Below are 17,298 nucleotides of genomic sequence, written 5' to 3'. Positions count from 1 at the left end.
AGCCCCCGTGAAATGACTTGTTTCACTACCAGAATTTGATCAATTCGGCCTGATATTTTTTCAAAATCGTTCCGCCCTATAAAAAAACATGTTATTGACTCAACCATTTCAAATTTCCTGCTGTAATCGGCATTATAAAGGGTTTATTATTTCCATCACATTCCCTTTTTTCTTTCTCTGTGGGATGGTGGTGAACAACAGGACCAAGCCAAAAAAAACAGTGACATTTTTGGATCAGGAATTGAACACAGCACGTACATACATGCTGTAACTCAAAATAATTACCCACCAGAATTAATTCCTATTTGATAAATTAGTGATTCACCAGGCATTCCTACATCTCTTCTTTGCATTCAATGTTTTCCAAACTACTTTTCTGTTCCCCTTCTCATTCAGTTCTCCATTTGATGATTTTGATGATTTCTACCCTCCACTACCACAAGTACACTCAAAGGATTGTCTCTGAAAGAATTTGCTACTGCCTATAGCATGATTAAATCTTAAATCTGTATCTTTTCTCTGTCCTTTTCAGCCCAGAGAGAAAGGCCGCATGCGATTCCACAAACTGCAGAATGTACAGATAGCACTGGACTTCCTCAAACACCGGCAGGTATGGCACATACTTACCTTAAAAACCAAGGAAACGAATATGCAGTTGTGATCGCTTGTCACGAGATACCTCATTGTATTTGTAGCAATTAAAATAATATACCTCTTGCTCTGATTTGTTTTCCCAGGTCAAGCTGGTTAACATCAGAAACGATGACATAGCAGATGGGAACCCCAAGCTGACCCTAGGGTTAATATGGACCATCATCCTCCACTTCCAGGTCTCCTCGTCTGTCAGTGTTGTGTTCCATTATATTATTGATCTATATCCCTGTGTCTGGGATCTGCACCTGTCAGCTGCCACTTCCCATCTCTGGATTCTGGATTCTGCTTTTCAAAATCCCTCCCAAAATTTTTTCTAATCAGAATAATTCAAATAACATTATATTTTTTAAAGCTACCATAACATACTAACACTGCAGTCAAGCATTGAGTATGTTATAGCTAATTTATGAACAGTATAAAAAAATAAAACCCCATCATGGTTGTGTAAGTATGAGTCACTCTCTCCCTGAATCCCAAGGGGAGGGTGTGTCAGTCCGTTTTTACAACTTGTTGACATGCTACACTCCTGGCCTCATCACATATACCCAGGCCTTTTCCTGCTGTTCCTGTGTATGCCAAGAGCTGCCAGGCAGAAATCCCTGGACTTCAGAATAATAGGCAGGGCCGCACCCTGTTAGATCAAATGGTTTAGGCTCAAGTTAAAAAAGCTGAAGACTAACATGGGGAATAAAGGAGGGAGTGGTGTGTTTTGGTGAGGTGATCTGGTGAAGGTGTGACTGCCCTGTAGATACAGTCTTTATACTCACAGGGGAAAAACAACGCAGCTGGGATGTGGTTACTGGTGAGTCATATAGGCTCACTATCAAAGCAGAGGGTAGAATTTCCCTTTTATCACTTAATCTAGTGTTAAATCGTACAATCTGGCTATCCTAAATTAATTAGATATACTGAGAAAAACAATTTTATACCCTCTGAAGTTTAAAGAAAAGTGCATGGAAGATTTAAATGAAAGTGACACTTGAACCTAATCTAATTAATATAGACGCCTTTTTTGTTGAAGCAAGTTAATCTGCCAGTTCAGTGAAATAACCGCATTGGTTTCTACGGATGGATTTTTTCCTCATTTCAATTTTTTAACAAATTTGCGAGTTAGAGCTATGAGAAGTGGAGAAATGAATAGCGCACACCTCACATTCATTCATACACACATGCACACACAGACACACACAGACACACACAGACACACACACACACACACACACACACACACACACACACACACACATACACACACACACAAAATGAAAACCCAGTACCTATGACTCATTTTTCCCACCCCCTAATTCTCCAAATGAAAAGTTATCCGGATGCCACAGCCACAGCGGCGTTTTCCCAGACTAGACCAGACAGAAATCCTGCTGCGTCCTGTGAGCCGAGTCAAAAGCAATAACACTTCAATCCACTGATCTCCCAGTAAATCTGTAATTTGCTAAAAGACTGCTCAACCAGGAAAGTCAAGGAATCATGAAAGATGATATAGACATCTCCTTGAAGATTAATCATGGGTGTCCAATGACTCTGTTTAAATTTCATCTTTTGGTTTCCACTAATGACTAATTACTTCCACATTTCTTCAGTTTGCATCAATATACAATATTCCATCTATCTGTCTATTAACATACAATCCATCTATGCTGTCTCAGATCTCAGATATTCAGATCAATGGCCAATCAGAAGACATGACGGCCAAGGAGAAGCTGCTGCTCTGGTCTCAGAGGTTGACAGATGGCTACCAAAGCATCCGCTGTGATAACTTCACCACCAGCTGGAGAGACGGCAAGCTCTTCAACGCTGTCATACACAAACACCAGTGAGTACGGGCAATTTAATGCTGAAAAAAGACATCAGCCCACAGTGAATAACAACAAAATGATACGTCACAACAGTCCAGACATAAAAGTGTGCTGCTGGTCACTGCACAAGCATTTGTCCACCCTGTTTTGTTAAAGGGAAATTATACAGCAGAGTGCATAAGGATGCCATATCTTCAAACATCTTATCATTGCCTTTTTGATACCACCAGTAATGTTGGGGCTTGTCATGACACATCACCATCCATGAATTTTATTGAATATGGAGTGCACTGGAGCAGGAGCGGGGCCTTGGCACACTTTCAAATGTCAAATTACACTTCATAAAGCCAGTTTAAACTTGCTCAGAAATTAAATTTTACCCTCAGTATTGACAAGATGTGTATATTTCTCAGATAATTTTAGATATGATATACATGGTTTTTAAATAGTATTTTATCTGATTTATTTGAATGGAAAGCCAATTAGCAGCATGATATAGATTTAATAGTACAGAGCCTCCATATAGTTGCACTAGCATTGCTGAAATTAAAATAGCCAAACTTTATGTATGCACTCTTGTCTGTTTAATCATGTTTACACAACCTGATATTTTTTCCATTCTCTACCCATAAAAAGCTGTCTTTTGACCCATTTTTTTACTTACTGCACCACTCCTGACAGTACTGGCTCATGCTGCCTTAATATAATCTGTATTAATGTCTGTCAGTGAACAATTTAGGCCCTTAGGCTAGGAATACCACAGACAGGCGTTGGCCATGAGTAATACAGTACCACCTTTGGTGCCATGTTGAGATAATAATTCCTATATTAAATATGATTAGCTTATTGAATAGTTGGGAACATATAATTAAAAATCTGATATTCTTGCTGTTGAAGACTTAATATGTTAATTCACGCAAAAGCTGTTGTGTGTCTTCCCCAAAAGTGTGTGCAGAATTAGTGGTTAAAGATTGCTTTGTGTGCTAGCATCCTGGGAAATGAATGTGCATTTTTTTCTCAGGAAGACTTATCAATACAGTTTCCCATTGGTTGGTTTTCTTTTCAGATGTTATAACAAAGAGATTCATGTAGAGTCCAGAGAGCACACAGAAAGAAAAGCTGTATTAGATGAGAGAAAGTTAAATGCTTGGCAAGATGTATTTCTTTAGAACTATTATGGATTGAAAGAAAGAGATACCTGCAGGGGCAGGTTTTCTTAAACTTGAGCATGTACCTGCAGCTTTGTTTCTCCCTTTTTTTCTTTTTTGGAGGCACCTAAGGCTGGATTAGTAGCTTTTCATAAAAGTCAGGGGTGTGGTGTGTGGGCGTTACTGTTGCACTCTGTAGCTGCTGCATGAAAACTGTGGGGTTACTTCACGTCTAGGCATAATTCAGGGCATCCTAGTGCAGGATTTGTACTCATTCTGCTGCGTTCATCCAGACAATTCAAGATTCTCCAGAGTTTACGTTGATGTCGGTGTGAAGGTTTCCAAGGTGGATTTACAGAGCTACGGCTGAATTTAGGTGTCATGCAGAGAAGCTTGATGGGAGGAGAGCAGTAACTTTGCTGTACCACTAGGTACTCTAGGAGCTCACCTTTTTCATCTCAACAACCCTGCACGTGAATTAAGAAGATACTTCACATGATGATGGAGACCTGAGAAAATGCATAGGATGGATTTGCATACAAACATCAATTCATCAAAAGATTTGTTAGCATGAATGAATGCACCTGTAATTCCAGCCACTGAAGCATAACTTTTTTACTTGCCACTGGACAAGGACCTTCAGGCAGATAGAAAGATGCTCGGTTTAAGGAAGAAGTCAAAGGCGAAGAAGAAAAGGCGGGGCTTTGGTGGCAGTGTGTCAGGATCTGTCAGTGATATGGATGACCGGGTGGTCATGTTGTGTGAGGATATCCCCTCAGAAGAAACCTCTTGGGACTCAGGGCGGGGTTCACACAGCTCAGTGGCCCGCTTTAGCAGTGATGAATTGGGTCACGAATGGAGGTCCCGGAGAGGAGAGGGTCAGAGCATGAGCAGCTCACCTAGGCCAGCAAAGCAGCAATACTCTGTTCGGGAAATTCACCATGTGGAGTCTTCTCCTCTTTATGGACAAAATTCAGGCTGTTCTTCTCAACGCATCAGAGATCTGTATGAATCTGCTCCTACTTGCTTTGTGCACATACTGTGTTTGTTCACTCTCATAACTGGTATAATTGGTGATGCAAAATAGCTTCAGTCCACTGTTAGAAAGATCGAACGTTATGTAATGAACATAATTATGCATGATAGATGAGTTTCTGTGATGTGATGATTATCTTGTTCTGCACTCTGAAGACATGAACTTTTGTATGTTCTGGGAGTCAAGTTGTGGCTGGCAGCTGACATTCAGTGTGTCAAACTTGAATATATTAACTGCTCTATAAATTACATTCCACCTATAGATGCTCTTGACATCTGCCACAGTCACCCAGAGGGCAAAAAGGCAGGTGCTCATACAAGTTTATCAGAGAATCAACAGATGGGCTGTTTAAGAACATTTAGCCATAAGCTAAAAGTTCTTTAAAAGTGCAACTATTGCTGAAAATATATTCAGTGTCATACCATGTGAGTGAAGGCCTGCACTGACTGGGTTTGTTCTGCATAGGTGTTAATGTTGATGACATTTAAGCTAAAGCCATCCAATTCCAAAGTTTTGGTTTTCATTTCTGAGATTCATATTGTTAATTTGATGTGTGGGCAGATGGAAATACATGGAATAGAGCACAGCATATACAGAGAGCAGCCATTGGTGTCACATTTACAATTGCCAGAAGCCAGTATGGTCCCACAATAGGGCAATGTTTAAAAATTGGTACTTTTGAGAAAACACTACATTTATGTCCTTATACTGTATATCATAGTTCGCAATGCTACTGAACTCTCACGAGATGTGTCACTGAAGCATTTTATGGCATTTGTGAATATATTTCACCCCTAAAGATTTAGGGGTGAAAACCTTCCTCATCTCAGTGGGACACTGTTGACGATTAGTTGTCCATCCTTGTGTTCCCCCAGTCCCAGACTCATTGACATGGGCAAAGTGTACCGTCAGACCAACCTGGAGAACCTGGAACAGGCCTTCAGTGTGGCTGAGAGAGACCTGGGAGTGACACGCCTACTGGACCCTGAGGGTAAGACTGACATAAAGACACTTGAATTGACTCACACAGAGGTCTTTTTTTGTTAACACTGATATTTTAAGCAAAATCACATGTATTTTGCTAAAATAGAAGTTACAGAAGCAAATGTGGACAGTGATGCCCAAATCAGTCACTGTATGTGTAGAGAATATAGCACTCCATGACTATGTAGAGGATACTGTGCTGAATTAGGATCAGTGTCCAAGAACAGTTAGGATTTTGTTTTAATCTGATTTGTGTTACTTTTGTAGTTTTCTCCTGACTAGTGTTATTATTATACAAAGTCAAACAATGAACTGGCATATGATACAATTTCACTTTATCCTTCTAGATGTCGATGTTCCTCACCCTGATGAGAAATCCATCATCACCTACGTGTCATCCTTGTATGATGTCATGCCTCGCATTGACGTACATGACGGTGTCAGAACTAATGTGAGTAAAATTTATTTATCACATGAATCCAGGTTGATCCTTCCAACAGTGTTTTCAGAAGGCCATAGATAAACAAGCGTCTGGGTTACATACATAAATGACTGCTCTAATTTGATCAGATTGAATGCTGAATTCCATTTGATCAAAACTGAAGAGGCTTGTGACTCTGCTTATAAAAAAGCTTTTGTGTGGAGTGTTCCACTGTGACCAGTGTGAGATTCAAAGAGTGGAAGTCTTGTGAAACCAAGTATTGCAGTAAATTAGCAACCTGTGGTGTTTACAATGCTTAAGCCAAAGGGATAGGCACAAATGTGTATTTTGTGTGTATTGTCACACATCATCTGTTCACATGAAACATGTAGGTTGCAAACTAACTTACTAGAAAAATGTAATGCTGTGGCATTTAATGTTAATGTTTCAGGTCTTAAACTTATATAGAAGTAAATACTGATCTCACTATATACACTATACATGTTTTTCTCATCAATGTCCTTAAAATTATGGGTACAACAGCACACACCTAATCTGAAAAAAGCTTGGGAAATAAGCTACTGTCTTTCTCCCACTTTCTCCTCCACCGCTGCCCCCTCCATCAACCCCCTATCCAATCTCTGCCTCCTTGTCCGCTCACACAAGACCTGGATTGTTGGTACCTAATTGAGTTTAGTGTGGTGTGTGAGTGGTCCAACATGGAGACGCAGGAGAAGAAGAGCCTTCCTGTCTGTTTTTGTTAAACTCGCTGCTATCTTTTTCTGCTGTGTCGGCTACAGGAGCTGGAGCTGCGCTGGCAGGAGTACTACGAGCTGGTGACTGTTCTGATCCAGTGGATCCGTCACCATATCGTGATCTTCGAGGAGAGGAAGTTCCCTGCTAGCTATGAGGAGATAGAGGTGAGATGATGTGCTGATCATTTGCTGATATCATGCGTCTAGGTCAGGGATTTGTCTTTATTATGGGTATGTTTGCAGTTCAGCAGCACTGAAGAGCACAGAGTTAAAAAAAAAAATCTTTAATTTTCCAATAGAAAGGTTTTTTTAAGTGTTGTTCTCAAAAGAATTAAAACATGTTGAGCATCTTAATAATATACATAGTGTTGAAAAGAAGTTTTGGTGGCCATCCATTGATGGATCAAAGAACACAGTTACATCATGTCTGGCTGTGGGCAGACAGAAGAAACTGTATTCATAGACATTGTTGCATTGTTGGTGGGGAAGTGCTGATGCTGGGAAAATGCAGCCAAAAGGCAGATATTATTAAACCTAATCCTCTGGAGAACCACCATTGTGCCACTCCCTGTCAGTGCTAAAGAACAAAAGCGTAGCGTGACTTTGGTATTTTTTTTAATACTGTTTGAAGTCAAATTATCAGCAGCACGGTATCATAAAAAGCAGCAGTTTTGGGTGTGCTTTATAAAAACACTCATCAAAGTTAAGTTGGTTAGACATTGCGTAATACTTTTCTCCAGTATAGACACAGTGAAATTATATGGATTTGACTCATTAGGAGTTTAATTTAATTTATAAGGGTCATGGGAATGTATGAATGAGGCAAAAGAAGATAGCACCTCACTACATGCAGGCCATTGGAAACACTGCATTATGTGTTAACTTAATGAACTCATCCCATTTAGGAAATTAGGATTTCAAATTGATTTAACGGACAGTGATCCACTTACAAAACATTTACCTAAAATAGCAGCACAATAATGTGTGATTTATACAAGTACGGTCAAGGTTTTAGTATGTTTACATTTCAAGCTGAATTTTTGAGACATTTCAGAAAAAGAAAATGTTTTAGAAAAAAATGAAAAATCTAACTGAAGATAGAGAATTAAATGAATGAAAAACAAAAAATTCTCAATTTGATTGTTCTTTGTGTGTATTTTTTCTCTTTAGCTTCTGTGGCGCCAGTTCTTGAAGTTCAAGGAGACAGAGCTGCCAGTGAAAGAGTCTGACAAGAACCGTTCCAAACACATCTACCAGTCCTTTGAGGCAAGCTAACTCACTATTTTAAAATTCTTTTGTATTCTCTTGTATTGTATTCTATTGAGTGGTGACTTACGGATTGTACTCCCACTTGCCCACAGAGTGCTGTGCATACTGGTCAGGTGAAGGTTCCTCCAGGCTACCATCCCATTGATGTGGAGAAGGAATGGGGCCGACTCCATGTGGCCATCCTGGAGAGAGAGCGGCTGCTAAGGATAGAGTTTGAGAGGTTAGCAGATTGGCAGATATGAAATAATATATATATATATATATGTGTGTATATATATATATATATATATTAAATGTGATCAAAATTAAAATTATTTACAATCATAGCTTTAAAGTTGCAGACTTATTGCATCACTTTCTTTGTCAGGTAGAAGATGGTCAAACATTCTGCTGTTTCTCTTGTTTTGTATGTTAGTTTGTATCAAAATGAGAGAGCTGTGTTCAAACAGTTTCTTCATAATTGGACACATAAAAAATATAATTAATATAAGGATGAGACATTGCTGATGTTGTATGTATTTAGAGTAGTGTCGCATCATGCCTGTAAAATGGGATGGTTAGTGTCACAAGATTGTCTGGTCATCTTGCAATCTGATAGCCTTGTTTATGGTTCTGAGATGCGGAACAACTGAATGAGACTGGATGTCTTTGTTAGAAAACAGAGACATATTTGTCTCACTCTGCGCTGCTACGTGGCAGAGCGTTTACCTAAGATGCGATGGGAGTGTCAGAAGAATCAGCAGTCTCCTTGCTGGAACTTGAGTTGAGATATGGCATTTGTAACTGATCCTCATAGATTGGAGTACTTGTTGCAACGCAGGTGGCCGTAAGTGTTTTGATCGATGAGTTGGGAGCTTTAGCTTCTGCTTGTCTAAATGTAATTTGGTTGTTTACCACAGGCTTTTAGACCTGGAAAAATTGGCATATTATTAATAATCAAACTATGCCTCTTCCATGCTGCTTCAACCATCAAAATGTCTCTGCTTCTATTTTATTTTATTTTATTATGGTGTTAATTTAATTTTATTGATCTTATCTTATCCAGACTTGAGAGGCTCCAGAGAATTGTCAGTAAAGTCCAGATGGAGTCAGGACTGTGTGATGAGCAGCTCAACCACCTGGAGACCCTGCTGCAGAAGGTGAGCCCCATATGATCCTAACAAGTTAGACTATATTATGCTATATAGGTGTGTGTTCACAAAACGACAGATAATCCAGAAGATGACCACACATCACATTTTAGGCCATGTGATTTTTGTTTTTCATTTGTTTTTATTTCATTCTAAGCTCACAAGTTTTGAATTTGAAGACAGATTTCCACACAAATTTGTAAATATCTTAATTTTAAAAAAACAACCTTGCTACCAATCAGACACTCATAAAAGAATATAGTACCTGGAATCTATTGAGGTCATCTGCTAAATAAATACTAAAGCACCATAGAAAACGTAAGGTAAAAACTCATATGAATGGCTATTATCCTTCAGGCAGAAAGAGAGCCTGTGCTGATGTGTCAGTCACTGTCACTCACCTTTATTTTCACTCCTGATTTTAATTGCTTTTGAAAAAAAAGATTTGTTGGCTTTTGTCCCTTCAGGACATTCGTCTGCTGAATGCAGGGAAACCAGCTCAGCACACCGCAGAAGTGGAGAGGGAGCTGGACAAGGCAGACCAAACGATTCGCCTACTCTTCAATGATGTACAGATACTCAAGGATGGGCGCCACCCTCAGGCAGAGCAGATGTACCGCAGGTGGGTGGCACGTGAACGCTTAACACAATAATTTTTCTTACGAAGCAGTTCAAGGACATCTGTCAAGCACTTAAAGGCTATAAAGTAAGATGTGTTTTTTTTATCTCCACAGGGTCTTCCGCATCCATGAGCGCCTGGTGAACTTGCGCAGCGATTACAACCTTCGTCTGAAGTCTACTGTGACTACTACCCAGGTTAATGTGCTGCAGTCCTCCCAGCAAACTACCATGAAGGTGCGGCCTGAGTTGGATGATGTGACTCTGCGCTATATCCAAGACCTGCTGGCCTGGGTGGAGGAGAACCAACGTCGCATTGATGAGGCTGAGTGGGGATCCGATCTGCCCTCTGTGGAGTCCCAGCTAGGCAGCCACAGAGGCCTGCACCAGACTGTGGAAGACTTCAAATCCAAGATTGGACGGGCCAAGGCTGACGAGGTAGTGACCTTATCAGGGTTAGGATCACAAACAACTTTGTGTTGTTGATTTGAAAAGAAATAAGTAGATGTAGGTAACTTTTTACTAATTTTTTGATGTTTTTGTTGCATCCTTGTTATTTTTCAGAGCCAACTATCTCCTGTCAGCATAGGCACATACAAAGAATACCTGGGTAAACTGGACCTGCAGTATGGCAAACTACTGGTAAATATGCAAATTGCATATGGTTTTAGTTTGTGTAGATAATTTTTATATTTTTGTATGATTGTCTGTAAACCAATATCTGTGTTTAACACCTTTTAATTGTAGTTGTATGTTTTTTCTATATCAACTGTTGGTATTTTGATTTGTTTTTTTTTTTCTTAGACCTCTTCCAAGTCCCGGTTGAGGAACCTGGATTCACTCCACGGCTTTGTCAGCGCTGCCACAAAGGAACTCATGTGGCTAAATGACAAAGAAGAGGAGGAGGTCAACTTTGACTGGAGTGACAGAAACACCAACATGACCGCTAAGAAAGACAACTACTCGGTGTGTCTCAGAAGTAGAACAAGACCTCTGATTCTGTAGTCACACAATTCAGTCTTTCATTCTTTGTTTTATTTTAGCTCTTAAGATTTTTAGATTAACTAATTAAATTTAAAAAAAACATGATTCTTGTCCCATGATTGTCATTCACTGTTTCATTTGGATCCCTCAGGGTCTCATGCGAGAGCTGGAGCTGAGGGAGAAGAAGGTCAACGATATTCAGGCCACAGGAGACAAACTTATCAGGGATGGACATCCTGGCAAGAAAACGATTGAGGTGATTACAGCAGTAATCCCAATTTAAACAGAAAAATATACATACCGCATACACTAAAATGTACCTGCTGAGGCCTGAACTAACCCGCTGTCATCATGTCTTCTACCAGTCCTTCACAGCGGCCCTGCAGACTCAGTGGAGCTGGATCCTCCAGCTGTGCTGCTGTATTGAAGCTCATCTCAAAGAAAACACAGCCTACTACCAGGTATGGAACACTGATATTAATGAATAAAATTTCCTTTGACCCCCAATAAACATCCATCAATATTCATCAAGTAGAGAGCCAATTTTTCTGTCCCTCATGTGATGTCCTTTCTTTGCAGTTCTTCGCTGATGTAAAAGAGGCTCAGGACAAGATGAAGAAAATGCAAGAGAACATGAAAAAGAAATACAGCTGTGATCGCTCCACCACAGCCACACGCCTGGAGGATCTGCTGCAGGATGCTGTGGTGAGTGATGACTGTTTACATTACATATCTAAATGTATATGCTCACAATCATATATACTATTACTATAAAGAAAATGTCTAAGAAAAAAGAAGGTGCATGTATCAAGATTGCACATATATTTTATTCTAATCTATTCTAATCTCAATACAATTCGTCAACAGGAGGAGAAAGAACAGTTGAATGAATTCAAGACTCTTGTAACTGGCCTGAACAAGAGAGCCAAGTCCATCATCCAGCTGAAACCACGCAACCCTACCACCTCCATCAAAGGCAAACTGCCTATTCAGGCTGTGTGTGACTTTAAACAGCAGGAGGTTAGAACGACTACTTATCAGTTTTTATTCTTTAGAGATTTTTCAGAGTTGTTAAAGAGCCACAATATGTCTTCTTTAATTTGTACCTCAATCTTGGATTCTGTCCTGCGTTCTACAGATCACCGTCCATAAAGGAGATGAGTGTGCCCTCCTCAACAACTCTCAGCCTTTCAAGTGGAAGGTCCTGAACCACTCTGGACACGAGGCGGTGGTGCCATCTGTCTGCTTCATTGTACCTCCAGTCAACAAAGAGGCTGTGGACAGTGTCTCCAGGTGAGAACAGTGAAGCAAATGAAAATCTGCTGATCTCTGTTGTAGGTCTGATTACTACTTTCGACAAAGTGGCAAAAACTATAATCCCAAAATTGATCTGTATGTATGTGACAAATTATTTACAGATGTAAATTACAGTGTTACATGACATTATATGACATTTCTATTATCCTGAAGCAGCAATGTTTATGATAAAGATGGTAACTAGTTTTGGAAGGCAATTTCCTTCACAGTTTCTGTCAACTAATCTAATCCCTGACACTGATAAATGCTATGGTATAATTTCTTAAGCACATTTTGTTTCTTAATTTTCACAATATCTGCTTTCCTCTCCTACTCCAGCCTGGATGGAGGTTATCAGCAGATGGTGTCCATGTGGCAGACGTTGCATATAGACATGAAGAGTCTGCTGTCTTGGCAGTACCTGATGAGAGACTTCACACAGATACGCTCCTGGAACATCACCATAGTGAGTGTTAACACTTGAATGCAAAAAAAAAAAAAAGCCATTAAGAGCCGCATTAGTTGGGGTTCCAAATATGAGGTACATAGAGAGTTAATTGTCTTATGTATGAATAAATCAAGATATTAGGGGATAGACAAGGCCTCTACGGTCTGTTATTGTAATAGTAAGCTATTTATTACATTGAGTGTTTGGAATCAAATTCAATTACGACAGAATCATTTGTTGGCACTGGAAAGAATGCACTAGCTTTGATCAAATTAACAAGCAAACCAGTTAGGGTTTATTTGTGCTTTAATGATTCTGTATATTTTAGACCATGAAATGAACCTGACTCCAAACCAAAAATGCAGCAATAAATCAAATTACAACATAAACCTCTTTGGAATATGAAGTGTGATTCCACTGAATAAGTCCTGCCTCTTAATCCCTCCCCCGTTTTTCTCCATCCTGTGCAGTTAAAAACCATGAAATCAGAGGAATATAGACTGATTATGAGGAACCTGGAGCTCCACTACCAGGACTACATGCGCGACAGCCAGGACTCGCAGCTCTTTGGCCCTGATGACCGCATGCAGGTCGAGGAAGACTATACCAAGTCCACCCAGCATTTCGATAACCTGCTTCGCTCCATGGAGAAAGGTAAAACATCTTCTCCAAACATCAAAATAGCTTTTAACTATTCATAGATATATCAAGGGAATATACAATAAGTGTATAGCAACTTTATATTGTCAATTCACCTTTCAGGGCAAATGATTGTGGTCAAAGGTGAGTGCTGGAAAACCAGTCAAGCAACAGCTCACCAAGCTAGTGTGTGTACACGCTTTTAACTTTGGTTGAAATGTTAAAAAGATTGTTACTGTTTGAGTAGAGTTCTGAATGTCCGCATGTTGTTTTGGTTTCCATGTTGTTTTTTGTTCTTTTTGCAGCTCTGCACAAAGTAGAACCCATATGTTGTGGGTTAAGCTCTCATATGTTACGCTTTTTGTCCTGCAGTCATATCACCTAATAGTGTGATTGCTGAGGTGGAAAATACTTCCTATATAAATTGTGGTTTGAATGTATACAAGCTCTGTGTGTTTGTGACACAACACAAGAAGAATTGCATGTACAAACATGTTTTAGTGCACTGCAAATCTGTGATTAACATAGCAAAAACAAGTGATTTGAGAATATGAAAAATGTTTATGAAGACATGCTGGAGTCCTTGTTACACATCAGCAATCCAAATCATAACCATGACATATTATACCCTGTCATATACACAAAACTCTTATCTAAGGTTTGTGAACAGTATTTTTTAATTTATTCAGTATTTCTATATTTTAACCCTTGAGCTCTTTAAAAATCTCTTTTTCCCACAACCTTACCTTTAGGATAAGCAAATTGTTCATATATTCTCACTGTTCTAAATGAATACAATTGCTGCTACACAGGTCAAAAGGATGAGACTCTGTGTAAGAACTACATCTCTGAGATCAAGGACCTGCGTCTGCGTATAGAGAACTGTGAGACTGGGACTGTGGCTCGCATTCGCAAACCTTTGGAAAAGGAACCTCTGAAAGAATGTGTTCAGAAGACAACCGAGCAGAAGGTACTATGCTCAGATTAAATGCGTTGTGTAGAAATAGGAATGTGACATTTAAAAAAGCTTTACCATATAATTTTTTTCAGACATGAGTATAATCACCATAAAAACAGACAAGACCATTGCAGACAAAGCTGCTACTACTGGGCTCTATGGGGATGAAATAAAAATAAGTACTAACAGCCTCTTTCCAAGTGGAAATGTGTCTTCATTTAGAGAGATACAAAATGCTCTGTATATAGCCCTAAAATAATACGCCCATTGTGAATATGTCTGCAAGATTTGTATTTAATGACCCTCATGGTATTTTGTGAATAATGTATCATGAGCTAGGCTTTTCTTATAAGCCTAGTAAGACATCTTAGGAGGCAAAATACATCCAGAAAATGATTCTTGGCAGCCCGCTGGCCCTGGAGGCCAAAGAAGTCCTCCTGCAGAGATGAAACATGGAAAGATAAGCTGGAGTAAAAACAGAGAGGCAAATTTATAATTAGATACAATAATTCTGTTATTGAATTAATGGCTTAACACTGTCTATAATGATATTTTACCAAGATAATTGGTGTATGGTGGAGAGAATGATAGGTTGGGTGGAGTTAAAGTGGTGAAAAGTTCTCAAAAACAAATTGAGAGAGTGAAGGTAAAATATGTGAAAATAGAGCAATAATTGCTTGGAGGCCATGAATGTGTTTGCAGTGAGAATTGCAGAGATTGTAGGCCAGCTTGCTACATTCCTACTACAGCTGCTCAGGTCTCTGATGATCTCAGACTGTTAAAATTTGTACATCGCCTCTGGCCAATCCTTGCACAGAAATACCCAGTGCAGGTTCATTTGAATTTTGAAGGTGCCCTACAGCACATTTGAATAAATTTCTTTTAGAATCTGCTCCTTATACCAGGCTGGATGGCATTTCTTTGTCAGTTGATTGTTTTTTTTCCATGACAAGTTTTGATATTTACATATTAACTCTTGTTGTCCTCCTCTGATGTGCAGAAAGTCCAGGTGGAGCTCGAGGGCCTCAAGAAGGACCTTGATAAGGTGTCTGTAAAGACAAAAGACATCTTGAACTCCCCACAGCAGTCTGCCTCTGCTCCTGTGCTGCGCTCAGAGCTTGACCTCACTGTGCAGAAGATGGATCATGCCTACATGCTCTCCTCTGTTTATCTTGAGAAGTGAGTCCCCATTCCTCCCAATCAACTACTGTACGCTTAAGAGTTAAGATAAAATACACAGTTCTTTCTAATGTCCCTTTTGTTGCACTTGTTTACTTGATATTTCTTGCCCTAGGCTGAAGACTGTGGAAATGGTCATCCGTAACACACAGGGTGCAGAGGGAGTTCTCAAGCAGTATGAGGGCTGTCTCCGTGAGGTTCACACTGTGCCCAGTGATGTCAAGGAAGTCGAGACTTACCGTGCAAACCTTAAGGTAAACAACATATGATTCTTTCATAAGGTCTCTTTTCATGGAAATTTGTTAGAAGGGATCTTTGCCAAGTGTTTATATACAGTGTAAAATACAGAAATACAAAAAATATAGCAAAATACAATAACTTATAATTCCTTCTCTCAGCTGTTTGGTTACTGTTCCCTTTAATAGTATTTCACCCTTATTTTAATTGATTTGACCATGTTTCCTCACTACTGATTGCTCTGTCTCCCTTTTATTTGAAACCTGCAGAAAATGCGAAATGAGGCTGAGGGTGAACAACCAGTTTTCGATTCTCTTGATGAAGAACTAAAGAAAGCCACTGCCGTGAGTGACAAGATGTCTCGCGTGCACAGCGAGCGTGATGCTGAGCTGGATCACTACCGCCAGCTCCTGTCTAGTCTCCAGGACCGCTGGAAGGCTGTGTTCACCCAGATTGACCTTCGCCAGAGAGAGCTAGAGCAGCTTGGCCGCCAGCTGGGCTACTACCGCGAGAGTTACGATTGGCTGATCCGCTGGATTGCAGATGCCAAGCAAAGGCAGGAAAAGATCCAGGCTGTGCCCATCACTGACAGCAAAACTCTGAAAGAGCAACTGGCCCAGGAGAAGGTTTGTGTACCTCTTGATATTACCAGCTGTCTTTAAAATGACTTCACATAAAGGTATTGAGCTCAACTTTTAATTTTATTTATTTATTTATTTTTCAAAACAGAAATTGCTGGAGGAGATTGAGAAGAACAAAGACAAAGTTGATGAGTGTCAAAAATATGCTAAAGCATACATTGATACTATCAAGGTGAGCGTTATGCAACATTAGCATGCATAATGTACTGTGAATGTTGTAATTTAGAACATTTAGATAAAATGGCTGTTGCATAACTAATGTATGGAGACTGTCCTTTTTTCAAATAGGATTATGAACTCCAGTTGGTAGCCTACAAAGCTCAGGTGGAGCCTCTTGTTTCTCCCTTGAAGAAAACCAAACTGGATTCTGCTTCTGACAGCATCATTCAGGAGGTGTGTATCTTCCAAACCACACTGGATCCAGTTTCCTGAAAGTACTGAATATATTGATAAAGGACGGCTTGGCCATCAACTTGGGGTCACTGTGAAAGACATATACATGAAATGTAAAATTACACATCTCTAACAAACATGCTTTGTTTCTTTCCGTATCAGTATGTAACACTGAGGACCCGGTACAGTGAGCTGATGACTCTGACTAGTCAGTACATCAAGTTCATCACCGACACACAGCGCCGCTTGGAGGATGAGGAGGTGCGTGACAACTGGCTGAGGATCCCAAACAAACTAAATTCTAACATTAACCTAACCAACCAACCAAATAACCAACCAACAAACAAATTTACCCACCGAACACTAAATGCATGTATGCACGCACTTTTCTCTGTGTGTCACACGTGAAAGCGCAAAGACATGCACACAAAACCACACACACATCAAATTGATGTACGGGTGACAATTTGTTCCTTTGCATTGACTATGCATGAAACATTGGCATGCTGTAGCTGATCTCTTAGCTAGAGCAGCACATATTGTTTGGAGCATATTAAATGCTCTCAGTAGAGATCATATCAAAGTTTATAAAACAGTACAAAAAACAGGAAACAAAATAATAATTACAAATAAATATGATGCATGAGGTTGTATATGTATTCAGGTGGATACAGTATTAAAGTAGATTATTCAG

The 17,298-nt window shown here is 39.7% G+C and overlaps 1 protein-coding gene across 10 annotated transcripts in view; it reads left to right on the top strand.

Annotated features, from left to right (window-relative positions):
- plecb (plectin b) overlaps nt 1-17,298 on the top strand; it is a 128,671-nt gene that overhangs the window by 95,301 nt on the left and 16,072 nt on the right. For 7 of the 10 annotated variants that reach the window (XM_042424031.1, XM_042424035.1, XM_042424037.1 and 4 more), the window contains 27 exons: nt 533-610; nt 738-842; nt 2,319-2,485; nt 5,528-5,643; nt 5,984-6,087; nt 6,858-6,977; nt 7,983-8,078; nt 8,174-8,301; nt 9,127-9,220; nt 9,679-9,833; nt 9,946-10,267; nt 10,394-10,471; nt 10,634-10,795; nt 10,965-11,069; nt 11,179-11,274; nt 11,393-11,518; nt 11,681-11,833; nt 11,952-12,106; nt 12,449-12,575; nt 13,028-13,211; nt 14,009-14,166; nt 15,155-15,333; nt 15,449-15,587; nt 15,840-16,196; nt 16,300-16,383; nt 16,500-16,604; nt 16,767-16,865. In XM_042424031.1, coding sequence (XP_042279965.1) covers nt 533-610; nt 738-842; nt 2,319-2,485; nt 5,528-5,643; nt 5,984-6,087; nt 6,858-6,977; nt 7,983-8,078; nt 8,174-8,301; nt 9,127-9,220; nt 9,679-9,833; nt 9,946-10,267; nt 10,394-10,471; nt 10,634-10,795; nt 10,965-11,069; nt 11,179-11,274; nt 11,393-11,518; nt 11,681-11,833; nt 11,952-12,106; nt 12,449-12,575; nt 13,028-13,211; nt 14,009-14,166; nt 15,155-15,333; nt 15,449-15,587; nt 15,840-16,196; nt 16,300-16,383; nt 16,500-16,604; nt 16,767-16,865 — 3,792 coding nt within the window. The remainder of the gene's footprint in view (nt 1-532; nt 611-737; nt 843-2,318; nt 2,486-5,527; nt 5,644-5,983; nt 6,088-6,857; nt 6,978-7,982; nt 8,079-8,173; nt 8,302-9,126; nt 9,221-9,678; nt 9,834-9,945; nt 10,268-10,393; nt 10,472-10,633; nt 10,796-10,964; nt 11,070-11,178; nt 11,275-11,392; nt 11,519-11,680; nt 11,834-11,951; nt 12,107-12,448; nt 12,576-13,027; nt 13,212-14,008; nt 14,167-15,154; nt 15,334-15,448; nt 15,588-15,839; nt 16,197-16,299; nt 16,384-16,499; nt 16,605-16,766; nt 16,866-17,298) is intronic. The other 3 variants (XM_042424032.1, XM_042424030.1, XM_042424034.1) reach the window with 1 other exon arrangement.

The sequence above is a fragment of the Thunnus maccoyii genome, chromosome 10 (genome assembly GCF_910596095.1).
Source record: "Thunnus maccoyii chromosome 10, fThuMac1.1, whole genome shotgun sequence".
Classification (NCBI taxonomy): domain Eukaryota; kingdom Metazoa; phylum Chordata; class Actinopteri; order Scombriformes; family Scombridae; genus Thunnus; species Thunnus maccoyii.
Note: the sequence above shows the minus strand (reverse complement) of the source record. Positions and strands in the feature narration are given on the sequence as shown.